This window comes from Rhinolophus hipposideros, assembly GCF_964194185.1.
Source record: "Rhinolophus hipposideros genome assembly, chromosome: 3".
NCBI classification, from domain to species: Eukaryota; Metazoa; Chordata; class Mammalia; order Chiroptera; family Rhinolophidae; genus Rhinolophus; species Rhinolophus hipposideros.
The window spans coordinates 28,846,735-28,864,740 of NC_138049.1; the positions used below are offsets into that span (position 1 = coordinate 28,846,735).

Genomic DNA, 18,006 nt, shown 5'->3' on the forward strand with positions numbered 1-18,006 from the left:
ACGTCGCTCTTCTCTGATTTGGGGCTATTGTCATTGGCTAAAACTGTGGGCCCCCCTCTCCCTTCTTGGGAGCAAGAATAAAAACCATTCTTGAGTCCCTTCCTAGGTAACTCTTTGAAATCCCTGGTAAGCAGATCCACTTGATGGTTGCCTTCCAGACACAAATATGCCTGAATCTTTGGGAGAACACAGTTTGGATGCATGTTAGTAACTTTGGAAAAATTATGGGAAAAGAAATAGGCAGAGAAAACAAGAGCAAGAAAAAACCGGCTGAAACATGACTTGAAGAGAGAGAATAAAAGGTACAGGTGGCTTATGTGGAGCCTCCGAATCCAGAGTAAAGAGTCCATATTTGTAATATTCTCCTTGCCCACATTTTTTAAATCTACCTCTCTTACTGTTTTTCTATTTGTATTGTTTGTGTTTTTGGAAGCGACCTTAGAACTTTATTTTTGAAACATGGAAGAGTATAAATAAACGAATAAATAAAGAAGGTAATTTACAGTTGCCACATTGAGTAATTCGCCTTCTGAAGACACACGAGTGATGTGGTCAAAAGCAGAGGCAAAAACACTTTTTGATAAACATGACTATGGCCAGAACTTGAAATAGCAGGAAAAGAGAATTTCAAGTTAAAATCTAACTCCCAAATGGTGCTTCAACCATGACCTACGTTGTCGACGGCAAAGCAGTTTGGCAGAATTTATTTGTCCCCGCCAAACCAAAGCAAACCAATCAGACCAGATCCGACCAACGCAAACCAAACCGAGGCAGAAGGCAAGCATCGCGTCGCTGACTGCCCAGGTCAGGAGCAAGGCTTCCTTCCACTTGGGGCCATAACCCTAACAGGGTGAAAGGATGAGAGAAGTGCTTTGGAGGAGGTGAACCGTGTCCTTCAATGGCGTGGGGTCATCGCTGGGTACCACGGCTCCTGAAGATCAACAGCAATGAATAAGAAAGATGTTAAACAGTTACTCTGGAAGGGACTTTCTCTCCCTTTTCCTCCACCAAACCCAGGAGTATCCCTTTTGCACACTCCACTGCTCCTCTCCCTGGCTAGGCTGAACTTGTCCTGTCTCATCAATTCTCATTCGTCCAGCAGGGACCCCCACCCCACCCCCAACCCCCCCCACGTCCCCAGCAAGTGCCCACGCCATTCCCGCGCTAGCTCTCCCCCTCCTTTTTCCGCTGCCTCTGCTCCCTTTACTTGGCTTCTGCCTCCTTCTCACTCTTTTTCCAGGACGCCCGTCGCTTCCCTTCCCACGAAACCCAGACCTCAGGGACCAGCGGAGGTGCGGGCGGCAGGTGGCTCGGCGGGAAGGGCAGGACCCGGGCCCCACGGCCCCGGGCGGAGAGCGGGTCCTGCCCCTCCCGGCGGGCGGCGGGCCGAGGGCGGTCCCAGGCTGGCCCCTCCTGCCTCCTGCTCGCTCCTCCGGGCGGCGGGAGCCCAGGTGCCTGTGGGCAGGAGGCGCGGAGGATGTGCGTCTGGCCGCTGCTCCTGCTGTGGGCGCTGCTCCCCGGCGCGACGGCGGGGGGCTCAGGCTGGACCTTTCCGCACCGCACCCTCCTCGACTCGGAGGGCAGGTACTGGCTGAGCTGGGGTCCGCGGGACGGCCGGCTCGCCTTCCGCCTCGAGGTGCGCACGGCCGGCTACGTGGGCTTCGGCTTCTCGCCCACCGGGGCCATGGCCTCGGCCGACATCGTCGTGGGCGGGGTGACCGATGGACGACCCTACCTCCAGGTAAGCGCGTCCCCTCCCGGAGTCAGCCCCTCGGAGCCCCTCCCGTCCTGACCCCGGAGCAGGCAGGGGCGCAGGGCCACCCGGGGCCACTGGCTCTCCCTCTGGCCCCGGCTGAACGCCGTCGCCCCCCGGAGCACCGCGCACGCCCCCTTCACCGGCAGCTCCTGCGCCTCCCGGAGTGAAAGGCGCCCGCCGTCCAGCTCCCTGCCTCCGCCGCCGGGCTCCGAGTTTTTGCCCCGAGGCTGAGCACGGGTGACTCCAGGAAGTTTTCTGTCTCTGAACACTTTCCAGTCCCCAGCGCCCCATTTGATAGACCCCCCCCACACACACACACCTGCCGCGCACCCCCCTTCATTCCTGATTGGACAGGAGAGGAACCCTGGCTTTGGGGACCTAACGGACAGCTCTTAGGCTTGGAGAGGCCAGAGAATTTTAGCACGTGGCTGTCTTGCTGCCTCGGGTTGCAGTCTCGGAACTTCCCAAATCCTGGCTATTGGGAAGCCCCCAGGCAGGGGCCTGGTGTCAGCTACCGCGTCAGAGAGATGAATGAAAGTCCGCAATGATTGTTTAGTACATTTGCTATTCTGAGAGCCGCTTAGGAAGCCGCAATTAAAGATCTGCAAAACCTAGAGCCCCAGGCAAAATCCCCTATTTAGTGACAAAACTTTTCACTTGCTTTAATAGCTAACAAAACTAATTTGACAGCTGGCGATTTTCTTTGAAAGAGGCGTAGAGACGTTGCCTGTTAATATAATGGATGTCTTTAGGAATAGAAAAAAAAAAAGAAAGAGAGAAAGAAAGAGAGAGGGAGAGAAGAAGGGAGAGAGGGAGGAAGGAAGGAAGGAAGGAAGGAAGGAAGGAAGGAAGGAAGGAAGGAAGGAAGGAAGGAAGGAAGGAAGGAAGGAAGGAAGGAAGGAAGGAAGGAAGGGAGGAAGGGAAGGAAGGAAAAAAGGGAGGACGGGAGGAAGGGAGAAAGGGAGAAAGAAAGAAAAGAATTGTGAGATGACCAGAATGATTAGGTAGTTAGGTTTTCTGGTCATTTTGTTTATTTGATCTTGATCCACATTTGGACACTTTTCCAAGGCCATATCATCTTAGTTAACATACACTCTTTGTTGTTTATCAAAGTTCGTCCAAAGGTACAGCCCTTCGCTAACAAACAGTCTCTTGATCCAGATGAAAACTCCTAGTTGTTCTGGCATTGGGTAAGGCTTTGATGTTATTTTAAAATCAATGTACTCGATAGATTTCCAAGTGCATATCTCAGTCATTTTATTCCTGGCTTCTAAGTTTGATGTCTACAATGTTCTGACTGAGATACCATCAAAATTAAACCCTAATTCTGGCACTGTCTGTTAATTTTGGCTGGAAATAGAGAAACTGACAGCAATAAAAACTTCAAAACCGTTTTGTTCTCTATTTTTTTCATCAATTAATCCTTTCCTCCCAAAATAAGTGCTCTACAATTCCAATAAAATAAAGTTTTATGAGGATTACACTCTGTTGAAGTCATTGACGTATAAATTTTCTCCTGCTGCAGCATCTCAGACGTTAAACTTGTAAACCAAGAATTTGACTCCAAACACGGGCCTCACTAGTTGAGTAACAACTCTGTTATGATAGGAAATAGATAATACCTTACAAAATACCTGTTTCGGCCAAATCTTTTTGTTTGTTTGTTTGTTTGTTTGTTTGTTTGTTTTAGGGTGGGGAGGGTAATATGCCTCTTAACTATCCTTGCATGTTTTGTTGAAGGGGGCATGGGAAATCTTACTAAATTAATATCATAAAACAGGGTATATTATCAAAGATAACTTGATATTGTTTTTTCCCAAAGAGTAGCATTTTTTAGAAAACCCACCCAATTTGCTATCACATGAAAGATCAAGAGTAGAATCCTGTTTCAACATGCTATAATGGGCCCACCACAAACAGACTTTTTTGAACTTAGGAGTGTTTTCACACTGCTGGTGGTTCTTTATAAAAATTGCATAAGAATTAAGTGCTCTTTAGATTGATTTGGAACCGTAGAACTTTACTTAAAGTAGTTCGTGATTACATATTGCTATGGAATAAACATTTAACTGGAACTTTAAATATATTTAAGTATATTAATAGTTTCTTTTAATATATTTCCAAATATATTTAATATATTGGGGAAATATAGGAGCAAGAAATAGGGTTTTCCCCTCCATTTTTATTCCTAAGGAAATAAAATCCTTATTTTTGTGCATAAAGATAATCATTTTCTTAATTGACTGACATCCTTTACTAGTTCATTTTCTTAAGCATCCTAATCACTTTAGGACATATAAAATGTAATAAAATTATACTAATCAGTTAAGTTCAAAGACAATTTATTAAAAACCTCTAATAAAAATAAAGACACCAAGACCAAAAATACAAAGAAATGTATCCATTTCAGCTAGTTCATCAAAGCTGGATGATTCCATTTTCCAACACTTGAAATTGAATCTTCTACCTAGAAACTATTTATTTGAGAGTCTGCATGCAGTGGTGTGATACTGGTATTCTCAGCAACTATGCCAAAAGGTAAAAAGATTATTAATCATAGTGTATGTGATTCCATTAGTAGACTTTGGATTTTGTGTAATTATATTCCCAGGGAGAACAAACTTTACATGAAACAGTAAAGCAAAAAACATTGGCTTCTCGGGTATCTTTGTATGTGCAGCAGCTACTGATAGTTACAGATGGCATCAGGCTGTATGATAACCTAAATTGGTATCCCTCATCTCCCCTTGTGGCTTTTTCACATTATTTTATTTTATCCTTTCTTAATTAAGTTTTCAAAACTCTGCCTTTAGATGTTTTTTATTCTTTTATTATTCTGACTTTTGTTTTTCTGATTGTCTTAAATTCTTCTTTTCAGTAAGACGTTAACGCCTGGATAACTAGGTAAGAATAAATCCCAATCAACCAGGTAGAGAATTGTTGGCTAAAGAGATGTGACAAACCCTAATGCCTGTAGAGGTCAGACAACAAATGTAAAAGAGTGGTGGGGCTCCAGTAGAAGAAGCAGGATGTAATGCAACAGAGAGTAGAGGGGATGGAGGAAACCAGAGTTTTTGTGAGTGAATTACTGTTATGTGGGAATGCAAATCAAGTATTGCCAGATCTTCTGTTTGTTTTGTTTTCTTACGACAAGAAAGAAATTTAGATTGTGCGTGAGTAAAATCTTCCGATTGCTAAATACTGACCACAATTCAAGTTTGTACAAAGCACCATGTAGTACACATATACACACATGGTTTCAGTTGAGATAGAGCCTATGGACAACTTAATCTGGGACCAATAGGAAAAACGCGACTATTAATAAAGAATCAGGCAAAATAATGAGAATCCATGACAGTCAGTGAGGTGAGTCCTATTTCTTTTCAGGCCAGGTTTATTCTGTGCCAAGGACATTCTGTCCAGTGTCAGAGGGGACCATGCCTATTGTTTTGGTTATCTATTTTTGTGTAGCAAACCACCCCAAAATGCAATGGCTTCATTTGTTCAGAAATCTGAAATTTGAGCAGAGTTTTGTGGGGGCAAATCTCTGTTCCACTTGTTGTCAACTTTAAGATGAGTGGTTGGAATCATCTGAAAGCTCGCTCACTCGTGTATGTGACTGGCGGTTGATGTTGGCTGGGACCTCAGCTGGTACTGTGGTGGGAACGTGGCCTCTCCGTGTAGCTGCTGGGATTCCCCGCAGCAGAGTAGCTGGGTCCCAACAGTGAATCTCCAGAGAAGCCCCAGCAGAAAGTACATAGCCTTTTAAAACTTAGCCTTTGAGTCATGTAGTGTGTGTTCAGCTGTAGTCGCAGACCCACTGGATTCAAGAGGGAGCATAGACTGCAGCTCAGCATTACATTGTAAGGACATCCCATAGGAATGAAATATATTAGTGTGGCCATCTTTGGAAAATACATTCTACCACACCCATCCTTACTGACTTGCCACCATCTCCTTCTTAACACCACTTTTGAACCTTTCAGTACCTGTCTACACTTATCTACTATCTGTTGACACTGCTAAGATTCAGAGCAATGCTACTTATTCACCTTCTTTCCTTTCCCTCTCCCTCTCCCTCTCCCTCTCCCTCTCCCTCTCCCTCTCCCTCTCCCTCTCCCTCTCCCTCTCCCTCTCCCTCTCCCTCTCCCTCTCCCTCTCCCTCTCCCTCTCCCTCTCCCTCTCTCTCTCTCTCTCTCTCTCTCTCTCTCTCTCTCTCTCTCTCTCTCTCTCTCACACACACACACACACACACACACACACACACACACACACCACTCATAAGAAGTTAGTGAACAGTTGATAATTTGTCCATTGTCCTCTTCTGTACTCCCTCCACTCCCCCTGCTCCCCCAAGGAGTTCTGAACTTCCACAACCCATATCATTCAATGGTTGCCAATCACCCAATGAGGCTACCTCCAGAGGGCAGTGTGACATTTGCTTGTAGGTGTATGGAGTGAAAAATCAGATTTTGAGTTCCTTGCCTCAAGGCAACACACTTTCTGTACCCAGAGAGGAGGCATATTGGGAATTTACCCTGCCCGTTTTGTAATCCTCTGACCCTGTTGGAGATATTTCCTCAAATGGTGTAAGACCAAGTATGATGAAAATGGGGGAAAAAAGAGATGTGGTTGCACAGAAACGTCTATCTCAGTGTACTCTATCAGATAAATTTTTCTGGAGTGGCTTACACTTGGGGAAATGTTACCCCTGGGATCCTGCTGAGGTCAGCTGTCTTTCACAGAATTGCCTGGGGTGGGGGTGGGAAGCACTCTTTCCTTTTGCATTGGCTTTTGAAAACCTCACTATTTTGTCTCAATGAATTAACTCAACACTCACTTCCCTGATGGATTCGTGTCCTTTCCTTGTACTTTGCCCCTTTTTGACATAGAGCAATCCCACCCCCACCCGAGCCACTTAGCGACTGTGAGTCCCCATTTGAGGCTAGTGATCCGAGTTGATGAATGCCCAGTTTGTGCGAGTTAGAGAAGAGGGCAGCATTGTCGGAAGTGCTGTTGAATTTGCACAAAAATGGTTCCCCTCTTCCTTTGGGGGTGTAAATCGCTAGTGAATGGAGGCCGAAACATGTGTCACTATTCGTTATAGCCTTGCTTGTTGGCCATCTGTAAAACTGAAGCCTTTCTGTGATGAGAAGTTAAGTCTTCAGCAGCAGGGTAATTGCTGCTGGGCTGCTCGCTAAGGAAGTGCTTAGAACTGATTTGAAATCACAGAAAACAGTGAGCATTCTTTGTTGTTAACTGTGTGCTTCTTTTAAATGCACCCCAGCCAACGGCAACAAAGAAATGTTTGGAAAGCAAATTGAAAAGCTGTAAGGGGAAGATGAGAGTGTGCAACTCTGACACAGCTCTGCTGGGGCTTTGTTAAGAGATATTTATAAGTCTTTGGATTATGCACCCCCAACATCCAGATGACAAAGAGACCTCTCCAAGCTTCATGCTTTGTGCATTAGTAATACTGACACATGGCCAGTGTAATGCTCCAACACACGATGGTAATCTTCAGTGTGTAGTTCTCCCTCAGCAGATGATTTCATAATGCTTGAGGAAACAGTAGACCTAAGAGCAGCCAAGGGAACAATGCACCTGAATTGACCAACAAAGTTCAAGGCTTCAGGCAACCAACGGTACATTTCTGAGTTCTTGAAAGGAGAGGCAAGAGTCCACTTCAAAGAAAGTGAATGATGGTTTATTGATTTATCATTTGTAATAGAGCCCTATTAAAATAAAGTTGCTGGCAAAAGTAATGAATTCATTATACATCATCATGTTTCTGGAAATGTTTGATCCATATGTTAAAAAAGAACTGCATATTGGATGCCTCATAATGCTGTTTATTGTAAGTTTAAAAAAATAACTAATACAGAAATTTTAAACAGAAAAATATTTCTTCAGGAAGCTTATTCCAAATCTGTCTTCTTAACTTGTTGGAGTAGACAGAAAATAAAAGCTGTGCATAGCACAGCATATAGCACCTAAGCAGAAAATTCTGCAAAAATAATTTCAAATTGATAATTTTTGTTAACTGTAAAACTGGACTCAAATATCTGAGTGCTACACAAATAATGAATAGACCAAATTTACTGTACTTTTGAGGTCTTTCTTATTCATCTGATGTAGCCAAACATTATAAGAAAATCTTTAAACAGTTCTTTTTTCTACAGGTTAAATATTGATGTTTCGTATATTTACTTGCTGGCCCTTAAGAGTTTAGAGTTTGGTTGATTCCCCTCAAATCTCCTGACACATCCCTTTTTAAAGGTGAGGAAACTAAATCGTAGATAACTGTTAAATACATGCAGTCTGGATTTATTTCCTCTGAGTTGCAGTTTGATGTCCTTTCTTCTCTTGCAAGCAAGCTGTAGCTTACCAAAAAACATGTTCTGATTGTTTTCCCTCGTTAGTGAAAGAACATGTATAATAAAATACATTTTTAAACAGACTGATAAATTAAAATTATAGCATTTTTTACTACTTTTGTTTTATAATAAATATCATAGATATACATTTCTATGATATGATTTTTCATTCACTGAGTTGTTAATATATGTCGCACAGTATAAGTCCTTAAAGTGTGTTATCTCTTGTAATTCTCACAATAGCCCTATGACATCCATATTTTATTTCTCCCATTTTGTAGACGTATAAGCCTAAGGATCTAGGTCACACAGTATGTGGATCATTTATGACTTTTTCTTGACTGTTTCTGTAAAGTACTCACCTATAGACAGAGAATGTTGGAATGTCCATTCATTCATTCAACCAATATTTAGTGGCTGTTTATGGAGCGGTTCTATATGTGGGGGATATAGCATTGAGTGAGATGAAATTAGTGGTATTATGGAGCTCAGGTTTTGGTGGAGGTGAGGTAAACAAATAAATAAATGGACAAGAAAAATATTACAAAGTTGTAAGTGCTGTGCAGAGAATTGCAATAGGGTGATGTGATGGGGGCTGTGTGACTGTTCCAGATTAGGCTGCTTATAATCAAGCCATGAAGGAAAACAAGTATCCCAAGTTTTAAAGGTTGTTTTCAAGATTAACCATAGTGTTTACAATTCAAAATATTATATACTGTGAAGATTATCTGGCATGGGCATCAAAGGACTCCGTAGACCTTGAATCTAGGAAACTGCCTACCTGGAGGAAATATAATTAATGCTTTTTCAAATGTGTCTGAACTGCATGAGCTCTCTTTTCTATTTCTGTGGCATTGTTACACAGATGTTTAGTAAGCTCAACTAGAGTCCTCCAAGCTTTGATCTAGAAACTCGGTGATTTTATAGAAGTTTCTTTCTTAATACTAGGTGTGAATGTTTCTGTCTTATACCCTGCATTCTTCCTCATCTTCAGTAATATTAAAGCTAGATCGACAAAACTGTGTGTGTCTGGGGAAGATGTCCATCTTTTAGGCAAGTTTTAAACTAAAAGCTTTGAAATCTTAGTTTCTTAGATAAAACTAAATTGCAGCCTTCCCCCCCCCCCCCCCGGCAAAGTTCATGCACTAAAACCCAGTCATACAAGGAAACTCGTGGTAGATGAAGCCGTATAGAAATTGAGCCTTTTGGTACTTTGGGCAGCTTTGGATGAGGCCAAGATGGCTTCAGTGCTATGGCAGATGAAGTCTAGTGATGGGCAGGCAGAGATAATAGAGAAATGAGAACCGGGAAAGATACTTCCTACATCAGAAGTTCCCAAATTTGTCTGTACACGAGAATCACTTGGGAGCCTTTTAAAAATTCCAATGTCCAGAAAATTCCTTCCCTCCCCCATACCAATTAAATCACAGTTTGGGGGAAAGGGGAGAAACAAGCATTAATATATTTTTAAGTTTCTCCAGTTGTTCTTATGTTCAGACAATATTGGGTACTGCTGACCTATGTAGTTAGGCTCTTTGATAGGAATAAGGTGACACCTGTGCCTGGAACATTCCTGGCATAGGGCATAGGGATGCCAGGCAGGATTCCATGCAAAGCAATTCAGAGGGACCATTTGATGTTTGAAGCAAGGGTAGGATATAATTCAGTATTTAAGATTATTTTGTAAAACAAAAATAAAATGGGTTTTCCTAGAATGGAAACATTTGTGAGATGAGTTTAACAAATTTGTTGATAATTCTGAATACTTTCTTAAATTTACATGATGAAACAACAGCAGAAATGGAAGAACTGTGCGAAGTGGTATACTTCAAAATATGCTGAACCATCTCTCCTTCTCATAGTCCTCTACCATTCCTGTACACCTTTGTCAGTTGGTACTAGTTGCTGTATTTCTAAGCCACAGGAATAGCTGCCCACTAAAATGTTTGTTCTGTATGGTCACGGGGCGTGAAAGGAACATTAATAAATGAAAGTCCCAGATAACTCTCAGCCTGTATTTAAGCCAAAATAAGTGTTCTGCTCTAAAATCTTTTTTTAGAATTAACAATGGACTCCCTTTGTATTTGGAAAAATTCTCAAGTGTCTTTCTAGTTATATAAATACATAGCCTTTCCCTTCCCTCCTCCATTCTCCAAGGTTACTCATAAGCAATGAGGTCCCTAACGCTATAGTTGCAAAAGGGAGAAGTAGGAAAAGAAGTAGCAGATGTGGTAGATAATTAGTATTTGTTTTTGTTTGTTTGTTTGTTTGTTTTTAGTGTAGGAATGGGACATTTACTAGTTGATGGCGGTGTCAGGGCTGCCACATCTTCCTGAGGTACCAGGAACAATTCCATGTGCTTGGCAAGTTCTCAAGAAATACCTGCCACATAAATAACTGCTGAGCGATTGAATGCAGGAAATGCTGGCGTAAATCCCAGCACTGCTTGCTGCTTATTCGTTGTGTCGCCCTTGGCAAACTCCTGATCTCTCTAAGCAACAGTTCCCTTTATGAAGAAGGGGATTATGATAGCTAATGCATGTTTTTGTGTGTGTGTTTATTTTAAACCTCTCTCTCTGGCTCGTTTTATTTATTTATTCGTTTTTGGGGTTTTTTTTTTTTTGGTTAAAGTGTAATTGACATACAATATTATACTGGTTTCATGTGTACAATCTAGTGATTAACATTTATGTACCTTATGGTGTGATCACTGTGGGGCTAGTAACCGTCTATCACCAAAGTTATTACAATAAAATTGAATATATTCCCTCTGCTGTTCCAACTATAAAATAAGTCAGTCACGGGAAGGTAATGTAAGATAATGCATGTGGCTTTTGTGAGGAATAAATGAAATAGCTGTGTGAACCTCTTAGCACAGTATAGCACATGACAGACACATTGACTGTACTCCATAAATACAAGATGTTGTCACACTGAATTGATCACATCGTGAAATGGCAGAAATGGCAGAAGATTGCATGGAGACAAAGGTTCCATCTTTTCTCCTTGGGAAAAGCTGTCTGTTAAATGTATAGATGGGGGAGGTTGGTATACATTTTGGAGAAAATGTAAGGACCCTTTGCGATCATTAATAACTAGAAGCCAGCATGGTTTCAATAAACACAGATGGTACTGACAAGATTGCATCTTCTTTTGCACTTGACTTGCTGGACCAGTTGTCGGGGTAGTAAATCAGTGGTGCATCTGAACCATAGTACGTAATTAGCAGGGTTTCTCATGATGTTCTTATAGAAGATGGACTAGTAACGTTGAATTAGTTATGATCATTGATTTTTAAACATCCACACCCAAAATATGTTGATAACAGACTGGCTACAGAATGAGGACTCAAAAGATAGTAATATGTTAAATTAATGAAAGGAGTCTAAAAGTTAAAAATTCACTGAGAAGGCAAATAAAGTTAAACACTTGGTTAAAAAACTTAGTTGCGTATGCTTGAAATGTGTAAAATTGGACTTAATTGGAATTCACATGGAAAAAAATATGTATTAGTTCACTTTAAGCTCAAAAGATGTGCTTGATAAATACACAGAGGCAATATTAGCCTGTAAACTCTAGTGTTTACATCAAGTAATACTGACGTAGTACTCTGTACTAGGCTAATCATACCAGAAGATACCTTTGAGGATAACATTTTTGAAGGATTTGTGGGTGAACTGGAGAGAGCTAAAGAGGGATTACAAGGGTGGTTGAACGCTCTGAAAGTTAGGGTATCTGAGTAATGGAAAACAGCTGGCAAATGTGCTACCTGGAGAAAGGACCATTAGAAAAGACATGATGATTGTCTTTGAAATAGTGGACATTCTTCCTCAAGCAGTATGGATTAGATGCTACCTATAAGGCTCCAGAAGGAAGAAAAAAGACCTAATTAATATACATTAAGTGGTTGAAGATTTTAGCTTTGTATAAGAAACATATTTCTGATGATCAGAGATATTAAAATTGAGTTAGTTGCTTTGTGATGTTGTAAGTTTATGAGCTTTGTTACTAGAGGCATTAAATACTGTGTGACCATCTCTTAAGACATCTTTGAGAGAAATCCTCCTTTGGTGGGAGCGAGGATTAGATGTCCTCCAGGTTGTCTTCCAACTTGAATGTGATGCTGAAAATAACTTCACATTCATGCTTTTAAGTTATTCAAGAAATTAGTGGAAGGGAAGACATTAGCAACTATGAAACTGTCTATCTTTTTCTAACTTGCCTCACGAAGTTCTCCTGTCTCTGTGGAGAGGTGTACACTGAATTGTTAAGTGGTTATGGGAGTACTTCATCTCTTTCCAGTACTATATATTTGAATTATGTATAATAAATATATATTAGTTTTGAAATCTGAAAACCAAGAAAAATTAGAAAAAGACTGTTTTGTGACTTGTACCTACTCAAAAGAAGAATGTGGAGGGCTTCAAGAGCAAAGCTGAATGTGAAACTTGTGAGTTTCTGAAACTTGCTGGTGCATTATTTTGATCTAAGCGCAGTCCACATAGCCTCTGCCTCCTGACCTTCCCACTTGGATGTCTAGGTAGGCACCTCAAATCTTCCCAATCTCAGTAAATGGCACTTCTGGAAGCTCTAGTCAAAAATTAGGAAATCCTTGTTTCTTCTCCTTCCTTCATCCCGCATATAAAACCCATCTTCAGGTTCTATTGACTCTTCTTCCAAATTAAATCTAAAACCTGCTCACTTCCCTTCAATTTTACTCCTCCCACTCAATCTCAAACCTCTGGAACCACTGTCTCTCTTCCTGACAACCATTCTCATTCCTTCTTTTCATCATTCTCTGCAGTGGAGCCATAGTATTATACACAGACACACACTTATGTCAATTAGAATATGCCACTTGCTACTTAAAGCTCAAATGTCTTTTATATAAACCTAGTATTATATTTGAATTCCCTATACAGACCTACAAGATGTCACAAATTCTGGGGCCTTAGCTGATCCCTGTTCACTGCATTTACCTGTGTGGGCACTACAGTTCAGCCACACTAGCTTTTATTTGCTTCATCAAACTGGATAAATCCACCTCCATTTCAGGTCCTCTCCAATAGCTGTTCTGTCTTCCTGGAATCTACTTCCTCCACACTTTTGTGGCTGGCTCCTAATTGTCGTTTATGTCTCAAGAGTAAGTATCATTGCCTCAGGGGTGACTTTTCTGATCACTCAACCTTAAGGATTTTCAGTTCCTCTCTATAATACCTGTTTTATTTTTCTATATGTACTTATTATCGAAACATTTTTGGGTATAGTATTATTTATTTATTTTTTAAAAGTTGTCTGTGTCACCCCTGAAATTAAACTATGTTTCATTTTAGTAGGAACTTTGTCTGCTATCCTATACAATAATGTGCCCTCAGCCCTACAACAGGAGCTGAGGAATGGTAGTCACTCAATAAAATACGTGTTGGAAGAAAGGAGAGTGTGAGGGAGGGGGGGAAGGAGGAAGGAAGAAAGAAAAGAACTTCCTCCTCAAATTGTATTCCTTGCATAAACATCATGGACCGTTAAGAGAAGTCTTCTGAAAATTTTTTAAAATTAAGACGTTGGGATGGGATGAAAGTAGACTATTTTCTTTCAGTGGTAAGATCTGAAATTGTTTTTTTCCACTGAAGTTATTGTTAGAGATAGAGTCAAAATTTTAATTTCACACTATCTCTGATAACTCTATAATTATAGCAAAGTACTATGTTACAAGAAAACTCAAATGAGATGATTGTCTGTGGGAGAAAATTCAGGATGTGTATTTTCAGAAGGAGGCACCTCGCTGGAACGCAAGCTAACAGAATTCATATTTTGGCATTCTAGTAGCTATTTCACAAATCTCTTATAAACTTCAAGCTTCAGTTTTATCTGAAGTGGTTTCTAGAAGACAGGCTCCTTCTGTTTCAACATTTCACTCAAATTTCTAAGATTAATGAAGAAATAACTTACTGAAATAAGCTTATCTCGAAATTTTGAAAACTGTTTACATAGTTTGTTTATACAGTTTTATGATTTCTTCAGGATCAAAGATTCTCTTTAACACAAAAATATTTATTATTTTACTATCAATATGATTTAACCATAACACTTATTATAGAAATTGATATTAGAAACAAATGTTTGAAGGAAAAGGCTTTTGAGATTTAGAAAAAGAAAAACTACAAGCACCTGTTGAAGAAAATGATGACAGATGGTAACATTTTTCTCAAGGTTCCCCCTGCAGCTGTGCTTACATTCAGTTCTCCAGTCTGAACCGGGGTTTATTCATATCTTTTATTACACCCATAAGAGTTTTCACTTTATCCTGTTGAACACAGCACCAGTCAAAGCTCTCTTCTGTTACAGAGACTTTATTCAGGAGAGAAAAAAAGACTGACAATGAGTGAGAACCAATTTAACATCTGTGCCGTCATGTTTTTTAACCAGAGGTCATAGCAATCTTGTAGATTATCAAAGCCGGCTTTTTTGGTGCGTTATCTTACTTTGAAAGTGACAGTCAGTACTAGCGCTATCGTGCTAAATGGTAAATGCCAACTTCAGCTAATGCTGACTTACTTTACTGTAGCCACGCAGCATTTTGAAACCTTAATGATATAGTTCATAATTTTTTCAAAGCTGGAAGTGTTCAAAACAAAAGCTATCCTGTGAGAACATGTTTCAGGCGTAATATTTTTATGACACAACTGCAGACTAACTTTATTGTTGGGGGTCTAATTAGCAACTCAGATTTTCAAGGATAACAAGTAATATTTTATCTTTACAAAGTGTAAACAAACTAAATACATGATTAATATGATAACCCACAATAAAAACAAAAATAATATCTCGGCGACAATTCATACCGAAGCTGATCTTAATGCAGAGATTTGAGTTACAATGTGATTTCTATCCACCTAAAGCCATTGATATATAGTAACATTACCTCACATTTTACTTTACAGAACATTAAAACTGAGTAAGTGCAAAGAAAAATGATTTCTGCATAGCAGCTTTTATATTAACATAATTAAAATATCTATTTTTATTCTTAAACTCTTACAAAATCTCAACAGAATCATGATTCTCTGAATTATCCTCAACCCACTTGCCCTCATAAAGTCCATTTTTAATGATACTTAATTGGAGCCTACTTTTATTTATCAGTATTTTATATTTGTAAAATATACAATATATTTAATACATACTCGTATGTCATACACTTAGATTCTTATAAGGGCTGTGCCATGACAATGAGCATGCACTGTGGTCAAATTCCTGTATTTATTTTGAAAGTCCTATCATATCAAGCACTGTAGGAGGATAGCTGAAGAATGGCCTTCACACATGGATGCACAGCAGTGCTGCATCTGGCTCCATTTGCGAAATGGCACTGGGAGTGGAGTGAGGGATGCCATTTGGTTCTAATTCTAAAGGTAAAATTCCAATAGTAAAAACGATCTGGGAAATTTCCTTAAATATCTCATAAGTACTATGCAATACGATTTTGTGAGTATAAATTTATAGGTGATGTTATTGATATTCAAACTATTTGGTCGCTGTTTTACTGTCAATTATATTCACCAGTTTTTCCCCCCTTAGAAGATGACAATAACAAAATAACTATTCCACTTACTATACACTTAAATAACATTTATTCCTTTGTCAACCTGTCAGGAGATCCTTAAACCCACTGAACATACTTTTTATGGTTAGCCAATCGGCATGAAGTATTTTTAAGCTTGACAAGTCTTTGAATGACTTGCTTTCTTTTCTTTTCGTTCCTTCTTTCTCTTCTTCCCTTTCCTCCCTTCCTTCTTTCTCAAACAAGAATAGTTGAATGATAGAAAATTTGGGACCCAGACTTTTTATTTTTGCCTTTTTTTCTTCTCTTGCCTCACTATATGTGCTTTCAAGGTTTTCCAGTATGCCATTTTTTATTGTATTATATGGACAGCATTAAGACTGTGTTTGATTATAGCCATGCATTTTCTTAATACAGAAAAAAAGTGCCACTGGGGAATACTTTGCTTCCACCAGGTTAAACTATTCCTATATAACAAAGATGGTTCTTGGGTTCCTATCTTCTATTTTCATTTAGATTGAGCAAAAGGAAATGCAGTATGCTCCTTTAAAGTATTTAATTAGCCTCTGCTATATGCAAGTCACTCTGTGAGTCACTGAGGGTAAAAATTAACATCAGAAAAATATTCTAAAACATGGTTTCTCTCTCTCAGATTTTTTTTCTTTAAAATAGGTAGGAAATACCCTCCCAGTGTAAAAGGATTTCAAAGAGCTGTTGCATGCATAAACTTTTTTTTTTTCTAAATGCTGATGTCAGTTTCATAAGATTCATGTCCATTTAGGGGCTAAAAGGTCATAACAACATTCCCAGATTTCAGTACCAGATGTGTCTGCATAGCAGATCATGCAGCCCCAAACTCATTCTCGCATCTGGTTAAACACATTCCACATCAGATCTTAACCATATGTAAATAAAATTGAGAGCAAGTGAGAAAATAATCTGGTGTCTTCCTCTTTTTGTTCCCTTTACAATGTAAACAACTATTCTAAAGTTACAAATTTATAACTGGATCAACATTAGGTGTCTATTTCTAGACAGTCACCACCTGGTTGAGAAGATAATGCTGTGCCTAGAATATATTTCATGCTCCATGGGAATGCAAATAGAGGAATAAGGATTCGGAGAGGGAATGATGAAAGAAAACTTCATAGAGGAGATAGAATCATGAGTCTTAAAGAGAAGGAAGCATTTCAATGGATGGAGTTAGTTGAGAGGATACTTCAGTGGGGTGAGGAGAGCTGGGGAGATAGAGAGGAAGGATGTGAACAAAAGCAAAACGCTGGTAAAAGTCAGAGTATTTGAGGGGAATAATAGTAGAGAGTATATGATGAGATTAATGGTAGACATCCCAGAAAACCAGGTTAGTCTAAATTTTAGAGAAAACTTGAATCTAAATTATAGAACTTTGTACTATATGCCATTGAATTAAATGTAATGACACATTGAGAATGATTTTCAAGGAAGACCTTGTCAGAAATATGTAGGTGATAGAGTCTGAACTGAGATAGGAGATGTTGTAATGGAATAGAAGTGAAAGGTGGGTTGTTTTTTCGAAGGAAGGCATGATCGGAGCGGAGCTATCTGTGGAGTTGTGAGTAATAGAGGAAGACGTTAAAGAAGACTGTGGTTTTGAGTTTGGATGGCTGGAAGAATAGCGTTATAATTAAAGAAAATGAAGACAACTAGTCTTATAGTTAAAGGGTGAATACAATTTTAGATATTTCATTTGAAATGACAATAAAACTTCCAAGGGAAGATATTCAATAGACTTTGGATATGTGAGGCTGAGTAAAGGTGATGATTAGAAATTCTTGGAGTAGATCAGACTCCCAGAGGATGAAATTTGAAGACAGGAATATGTCCAGGACAGAACTTTGATGTTCGTGTTAGAAATGAGAATAACAGAGACCAGCTGTCAGAAGTGGATGGACAATCAACAGTGGAGCCTTCCGGAAGTGGGGAATATGGATATCCTTTCCTTGTTTCTAGGATTTCCTTATTCCTAAATTTAGAGGGAAGAATCCTATCTTTCATCATTAAGTATACTGTTAGCTGCAAGGTTTTTATAGATGACCTTTATAAGGTTAAGGAAGTACCCTTCTATTGCTAGTTTACCAAGAGATTTTATCATGAATGAATGTTTCAAATGGATTTTCCTGCATTTATTGAGATGGTCATATGTTTTTTTCTTTTTTAGACTTTTGATACAATGAATTACACTGATTAATTTTCTAATGTTGAACCAACTCTGCATAGTCATGATATATTATCATTATATCAAATATAATGTATCAAATATCATAGATATGATA

General features: G+C 39.6%; 1 protein-coding gene across 1 annotated transcript in view; it reads left to right on the forward strand.

The window, feature by feature from the left end:
- The first annotated feature begins 1,296 nt into the window (after positions 1-1,296).
- Positions 1,297-18,006, forward strand: part of MOXD1 (monooxygenase DBH like 1) — a 77,033-nt gene continuing 60,323 nt past the window's right edge. The window contains exon 1 of the mRNA XM_081045363.1: positions 1,297-1,741. Within this exon, the coding sequence (XP_080901489.1) occupies positions 1,478-1,741 (264 nt within the window). The 5' untranslated portion in view covers positions 1,297-1,477. The remainder of the gene's footprint in view (positions 1,742-18,006) is intronic.